The sequence below is a fragment of the Lathyrus oleraceus genome, chromosome 6 (assembly GCF_024323335.1).
Source record: "Lathyrus oleraceus cultivar Zhongwan6 chromosome 6, CAAS_Psat_ZW6_1.0, whole genome shotgun sequence".
NCBI classification, from domain to species: Eukaryota; Viridiplantae; Streptophyta; class Magnoliopsida; order Fabales; family Fabaceae; genus Lathyrus; species Lathyrus oleraceus.
The window spans coordinates 367,958,931-367,966,606 of NC_066584.1; the positions used below are offsets into that span (position 1 = coordinate 367,958,931).

At 34.0% G+C, this 7,676-nt stretch overlaps 1 protein-coding gene across 1 annotated transcript; it reads left to right on the top strand.

The window, feature by feature from the left end:
* The first annotated feature begins 225 nt into the window (after positions 1-225).
* LOC127093088 (monothiol glutaredoxin-S11) lies at positions 226-834 on the top strand. Its single transcript, XM_051031987.1, has one exon. It carries the CDS (start codon positions 273-275, stop codon positions 570-572), a length of 300 nt encoding a protein of 99 aa, XP_050887944.1. The 5' UTR covers positions 226-272; the 3' UTR covers positions 573-834.
* Positions 835-7,676: the final 6,842 nt, after the last annotated feature.

Consider the following 7,676-nt stretch of genomic DNA (forward strand, 5'->3'; position numbering starts at 1 on the left):
CATATGCATTTGTAAATAATCTCTTTTAATGTATTCAGTCTAAAGTGGAATAGAAGTATCTTAATTATATCTCCAAAGTTATTGGGCATCTAAAAAGCAATTCCTCTTTTGAATGCGCTTTAATTTGTTAAAAGAATAAACAATTCATACACCTAGCTAAATTTGTACCTCCCTATAAATAGCTTACCATGCTTGCTCTTTTAAATAACTTCAAGTTTCAGATAAATATATAGTTTTCTAGAAATTATTTGGAATCAGTTATACATATTAAGATGGAGAAGGTGATGAGGTTGACTACAGAAAAGGGGGTGGTGATATTCACAAAGAGCTCTTGTTGTCTGTGTTATGCAGTTAACTTTCTGTTTCAAGAAATCGGAGTGTTCCCTGTGATTCATGAAATTGACAAAGACCCTGAAGGCAAAGAAATGGAGAAAGCTTTAAAAAAGTTGGGTTTGAATGCACCTGTCCCTGCAGTGTTCATCGGAGGAAAGCTAGTGGGGTCCACCAATGAAGTAATGTCACTCCATTTAAGGGGTTCACTCATTCCACTACTAAGGCCAAACCGAGTTTAACATACTTTAATTTGCTTGATTATTTGGAACACATGCAAATTACATGTTCCTGCAACTAACTTTATTGGAAGAATAAACAGCGCTTCAATCACTATCATTAAAAAAATGTAAAAGAAACGTACTATATATGGGTATTGGCTATCCAATTATGGGTGATTTAGTTTCTAGCACTTGATTAGCTATAATATAATCAGCTAAATATTTATAAAGTTTACTTGTCAAACTTTAAAGTTACTTCAAAGAAGGACTAATAATTTTTAACTGTGATTTTCTCGTCTTTAAGTAATTGTATTGAGGAAAGAACTCTCCTTTTTTATTGTGAATTTTTTAACTACTTCTAACAATATTAATTCCGGTGCTGTGAGGATGTATAACTGCTAAACTAAAAATACATAAAAGTAAAGTAACATAAGATAAAACTGTGTAAAATTGTTTGTTTTTATTGGTTGGTTGTTCCTAAATGATTTAGAAACTGTATTATTTAGATATGAAACTAGTAGTGGCCATGGAATTGTGCCATGTAAATATTCTCTATGTGGTTTGGCTATTACGGGAATAATGTTTGAGTGCATCACTACTAAAAAAGGAGCGAGATTTTATTTCGATTTAATAAGCGAGTTAACGAAGGATGTCGTGAAAATTCGTCAGTTTATCTTTCCGATATTGTTTCACTGAGGAGAAAAGTTGAACTTGTCATGGGTTTGATCTTCAACAACAATATTTTTTGGATTTTCAAAACGCGCATCTTTTCCTCTCAGATGGAGTTAATATTCGAAGAGTAAAATCCTATTTACAAATTTTAGTTTTAACCTATTTTTATCGTTTTAATCTACAAAGCTTCAAATTTGTTGAGAAATTCTAAATTTTCCTCATCACTAACAACAACAAAAACAAAAACAAAATCATTAAAATCCTTAAGCATTAAATCTCAACAACAAAAAAAATAAAATAAAAACAACAACAACAACAATAAAATCAAAAGAAGCTTTAAACATTAAATATCAACAACAACATCAACAACAACAACAAAATCAACAATATCGTTAAACACTAAATCTCAACTACAACAAGAACAACAACAAATAAACAAAATCAATAGAACCGTTAAACATTAAATCTCAACAACAACAACAACATCAAAACAATATTAAATATTTTACTTGATACAACAACAACTAACATTAATAAGTTACTTTAATGCTTTCCTACACACTAAATTTTTTTACCAAGGAATTACTAGAGAAGATATTACATTTAGAAACCAACCTTGAAATATTTTTCTACTCTTGCAATTCATCCCAGGGAATGGTTTTGTACTTCACACAATTGCTTTCATTATCATTTTTCATTATGTTATATTTACATTTCAGCACTTTGCATCCAAGATGGAAGTTGTTTCATTCACTTTCTGAATGGTTAGTAACAGTTTCACGCGGATCATTAAAAGTTTCTAAAATGTAGTTGTTAGAATTCGAAGCATGTCCTCTAATTACTTTACTCATCGGTTGTCATCTCAACGGAGATAATGGGTAATGAAAAAATTAAAAAAAAATTAAAAGATGCTAAAATGCAGTTGGTAGGATTCGAAGGCGTGTTCCATGAATACTTTTCTCCTCGGTTACCAGCTCAACCGATGGAATAAGTATTTTTTTAAAAACTAAATTGTGATGTGTCTATGGTTTACACCTCGAGTTTTTGTTGGCTAAGGTGAATGTTTTATCATATAATGTATTATTTGTAGTAGTGTGATTTTGTGTTTAGGTGAATGCTTTGTCATATAATGTATTATTTACACGTCTATGATATTATTGTTTGGTTGAGGTCGAATGTTCATTGTTGTTATTGTTGTGTTAATTTATGTAGGATCTTTATTTTATTTTCATAAAGTATGTAATTATGGATCGTCGTTGGATGAAATCCAATATATTAAGTGTTGAGTATGAGAATGGAGTGCGCCAATTTCTTGATTTCTTCTAAAGAAGCCTTCCCGGCAATAAAATAAATTTGTATAGTCATTGTAAAAAAATGTAGGAATACAAAAATTACACAAAGTTCGTGTGGCATGGTGAAGTGACAAAAAAAAACAAATTGCATCACATAGTGTTAAAGTTGATGAAGATATGGGTGATTGTCGCGCCACGAAAGATACAGAGTCGCCACCGAATTTTATTTATTCCAAAAGAAAGGGAAAATAGCGATAAAACCCCAAATGAGAGAATGGTCTCGCAACCAAGAGCGGATTCAGAAGTCGGTTATGCAAGAGGAAGGTATTAGCACCCCTCACATCCATGATACTCCATGGGAACCACTTGCTCGTATCAAATGCGTATGGATGTTGTTTATCTGTATGTTACATTTTATCGGGAATGAGATGAAAAAATAAGGTGGGGGAGAAAATAAGTTTTAAGTTAGTATGCTCGCCAAAGATTTGGGAATTTGTGCCTACGTATCCTCATACGTGCAATAAGGAAGTCAGAGCTCCGTAGTTCAGCCCACAAATAAAACATTTGTTTGGTTATTTTTACTGAATAGTATTGACGTTCGTGTGCTACTGTTCACTTGCTTGTATACTCTGTCATGGGAGCGGGAAGTATTTGCTTGTTTGCGGTAAAGTGGATACGCTTGGATCGCAATCTAGTAGTTAAACATTACTTGCTCACACATGGAGGCTTAAACGTCATTCACAGTAGAACGAAAGTAACACATCCTTTTTGAAAGGTTTGAAGAGAGTGCACTGAGGCAAAAGATGATTTGATTTGTTGGGGTTGATTTTATGTACGAAGACAAGCATCAGATCATTGGCTAAATACAGTCAACAGTCAAGAACTCGGGAGTTGAGAGGACAATGTTATCCTAACCACTATTTTTCATCCAAAAAAATAGATTTGAATTTTAAAAACAGTTTGGCAAGTCTAATAATTGGAACTTAGAGGGAGACAAGTATTTGACCATTGACTAAGTACGGCCAACAATTATAATACTTGGGAGTCGAGAGGACATTGGAATCCTAACTATCCTTTTTCTCCCTCATAACACCTAGATATAACTTGTTTGAATCATTAGATGCTTTAAGTGGGCAGTCAAGTGTCAGGTCCTCAAGTTAGGTATGGCCGACAACCCAAGTACTTGAATGTTGTGTACAAGCACGTATATCCCATTTTGCATTTCGGTTTGTTATGAAAATGATTTTGAAAAAGGAACTTGACATTGGACAAAGTGTTTGAGTTTATTATGAAAAATTGTGTGTGAAGAACGGAGGAGAGATATGGAATGAGGTTGAGAAGTGAATGGAGAAGAGATGTGGATCATGGATCATGGAATGGATGGGAAATACTTGACGTTGGGTCAAGTATTCGCGTTGCGATGATGTGAGTTTTATTCGAAAAACAACTTGACGTTGGATCAAGTACCTTTTGTTTCTTTTGAAATATTGTATTTATCGTTTTATTTTTATCTTTTTTAATTAGCATGCATGATGAATTATGCTTGAAGTATGCTTGAATCTCAAAGTCATATGTGGAAACAAAACAACAAATGGGGTTAGTATGAGATCAAGTTGAGTGAGAATGATGCAAAAATGTAAGCACATTCAATGGTTTTAATCGATTCAAATGGTAATGGATTAATCAATGAAAAGTAATCAAAGATATATCATGTGATCATGGAAAATGAAATTAGGCATACAAGGTATTCATCACCTAAATTGAAATGGGATTTTCAATTTATTAATATGATCACAAACCAAGTGAATCAATTAAAAGTCAATTAAAAATTAATATTAATTCTAAAAATGAAAATCTACCTAAACATGAATTAGGATCAAAAGAAAATGGGAAATTTACAAACCTAATTACAACTTCAATTCTAACCTACATGGACATGAACAATCATCGTACAATAGTCCAATTGAACGAAAAATTTGACCTAATGGGAAAATCATGATAAAATCTACAATTAACCATATTAATCCAAACATGAATTTAATCAACAAGATGAAATAACCAAAATCTAATGACTAAAACCTAATCATGGCATGGTTAATCAAATGAAAATTAATTCTCAAAAATTAAGAAAACTAATCTAATCTAAATGTGATTAAGTCTAATCAAACCCCTAATTACACTAAAATTCCTAACTATCAATTAACCTAAATCTATCTAATGATACTCCGAATTAAAAAAAGGGGATCCTAATTCTAGTAAAATCCCCCCAAAAAAACATCAAGATTAATAAAAAAAACAGAATTAATATAAATTAAACCAAGAATTAATCACAAGATTAATTGGGATTTGGATGAACAAGTTGGGCCATGGGTGAATAGCAAGGAATGGGTGTGGATATGAGGGTCTCGCTTAGGCGAAAACCCAAATTCCCCCAAACAAAAAAAAAAGAACCGGTTTGACATTTGAACAAGGATCTACTTAAAGAAGAATCACGAACCAAAACCTACACACACGACCAAGAAGCCGCTGAAGAAGCTCGCCAATTCCATCAAACAAAACCATAGCGCGTTCAGATTCGCCTAACACCCATCATCTTCCTCTCGATTCCATGCCATAAACCTCAAGAACTGACAAATTCGCTTCCACCACTCCATCGAAGAACCAAGAAAAATAATTGATTTCGTGTATAGTTTCAGCATCAAAATAAAATCGAGACCGAAATTAAATTCTCTATGTTATTTTCTTGCACGCGGAATGAAAGAAATTGAAGGGAGAAGAATGGCCTACCAGATTCAAGCTCCGACACAGTGGCTCAAGGTGATTTCCTCCTCCGATATTCTTTTTTTTTATTCTTATATGCGTGCCTCCGATTCTGCTTATGTTCTTCTTTTCAATTGGTTGTTGTTGATTCGTTGTGAATGATGTATTCTCAATCTCGTTGTGTGTGATGGCGTATGTGTTTCCTAATCGTTTTTGTGTATTGAGATGAAGAGTGAAGACGTTGTGGATTCGTGATGCGTTACGTTGTTGCTGATGACGAGGAGTGGAGGATGGTTCCTGAGTTCTTCCGGTGCGTTGCGTTTCCGTGGAAGATGATTTCGTGTTCGTGCATTCTGATGAGATTCACGGTGCCTTCGCTTGCTGTTATCAACTTACAAAATCCACTGGTATGCTGCTATCAACTTCTCTCTTTAAATCTTTGTGAATTCCATATTATTCCTTCTCCTTCTTCTATGTAGTTCTGTTAGAATTCCTTTCTTTGTGGTTCTTGTGAAGGTTATTGGAGAGGGATGTTAGAAGTATGATTCTGTTCTGATGTGGTTCTTGGAAGGTTGTTATCAAAGTTGGAGAGTGGAGGGAGTTCTGGAAATTATGCAGGTTCAGTGAGGGTTTGGAAGATGGGTTTTCAAAGCATTCGGTGAGAAGGGTTTGCAAGACCCCAATTTTGACCTTAAGGTCCCTCATGCTATTCTCATCATATGCACTAGCATTGGGATCACACCTTGGCATCCTCCTTACACCTTATTCATTGGGTTTGCATTGGGAGAGATCACCAACCACGTTTGATTGTGTCATACTACATATTTCTTTTTTTTACTAACCAAAATACCAAAAATATGTCATTGTATAGTTTAACTCTTTTGTAGGTAGTGCATATGCTCATTTATGCTCTATCAAGCTCACATCTAGGGTTTAAGACCCTAATTACAAGGAGCTCAATCAACAATTATTTTACTATGTCTCTAAGTATCATATATTGATTCCCATGATCTTCACATGTTATTTTGATCAAGAAATCATCAAGAGTTTGGAGTTGGTTTGCCTTGGAAACCCTAATTCATTCGGGTATCTTATGTGACTTATTCAATAAGTTTCTTCACCCCTTGGTCAAATATTTCAAGGGATAATTAACATTTCATCATCTTATGTATATATGATCCTCCATGAGTCCCAAAAGTCAAGAGAATGTCAAGCTAGCAAGATGGTTCATGGTGGTTGAGCAGAGAAAGTCAACTGATCAAAACTGGGGTTCCCTAAACCCTATATCCTACAACTTGTGTCATATGAAAATGATTCCAAGATAAAAGTTACTTTGAATGACATTCCAAACAATTTTAATATTGAGGTCTAGAGCTAGTTTTGATTGGAAAGTCATTTTTTATGGTGAAAGATTATAGGCCATTTTGTTTAAACCCTAATTTATAGGTCAACTTCCCAAGACCATAACTTGATCAATGTTTATGATATGTAAACCATTAAAGTTTCATAATCAAATTCAATATGTCTACTTCAACTTTAATTTTTGGAGGAAGTTCAAATTCAACTTGCAAATACATGTGATATGAGAAAACATTATAGGTCATTTTGGGCAAATACCATTGAACAAATGATTTTCCTCAACTCCTAAAATGCATAACTCCTTCATTCTAAATCCAAATGAGGTCAAATTTAAGACCAAATTGAAGGGAATTGGAAGAGGTACAACTTTGATGAAGGAACTTTTATCATTTGAAGCCCATAGAAAAAGTTATCCAAGGTGGAAGAAGTGAACATATGGCTTGGTACTTAGATTTTTTTTGATATGTTTGATTTTCCAAACTTCCACCTCCAAATTCATCATGATCCAAGCTTCAAATGAAAAAGTGTTAAACATTAAAGTTGTTCCTCTTAATCTAACCTTTCCAAAAAGTCAAAATTTATCATATTTGGACAAAGAATGAAGGACTTGCACATGGCTTAAAGTTGAAGGACCATTTGGAAGATTTGAAGTTCCACTTTCCATACACGAATGCATGGCCTTTCCACATGACTTCAACATTGCTTACACTCATTTTTGGACCTAAATGCATCATTACATGGGCCTATCACACGCCCATGCATCCATGCAAAGGTAAGATTCTATTTTTGGAATTTTGAAAGGAGTGTGTGAAACCAATTGCATTGCCTATAAATGAGACCCATCATGCTCAGAATTATGGACCCTGGTGCGCAAGTTTTGAATCAACAACTCTAAACCCTCATATTCAAAGGATAAGCTTGGTGATTTTTATTGAAAATCGAGTTTGAATCTCCCACTATTTTTGAGATTGAAACTCCAAGAGTCCGTCACTTTCCTTGATCCATTTCCACTCCATCTAGCATCTAAAGCAAAGCCAAGCAC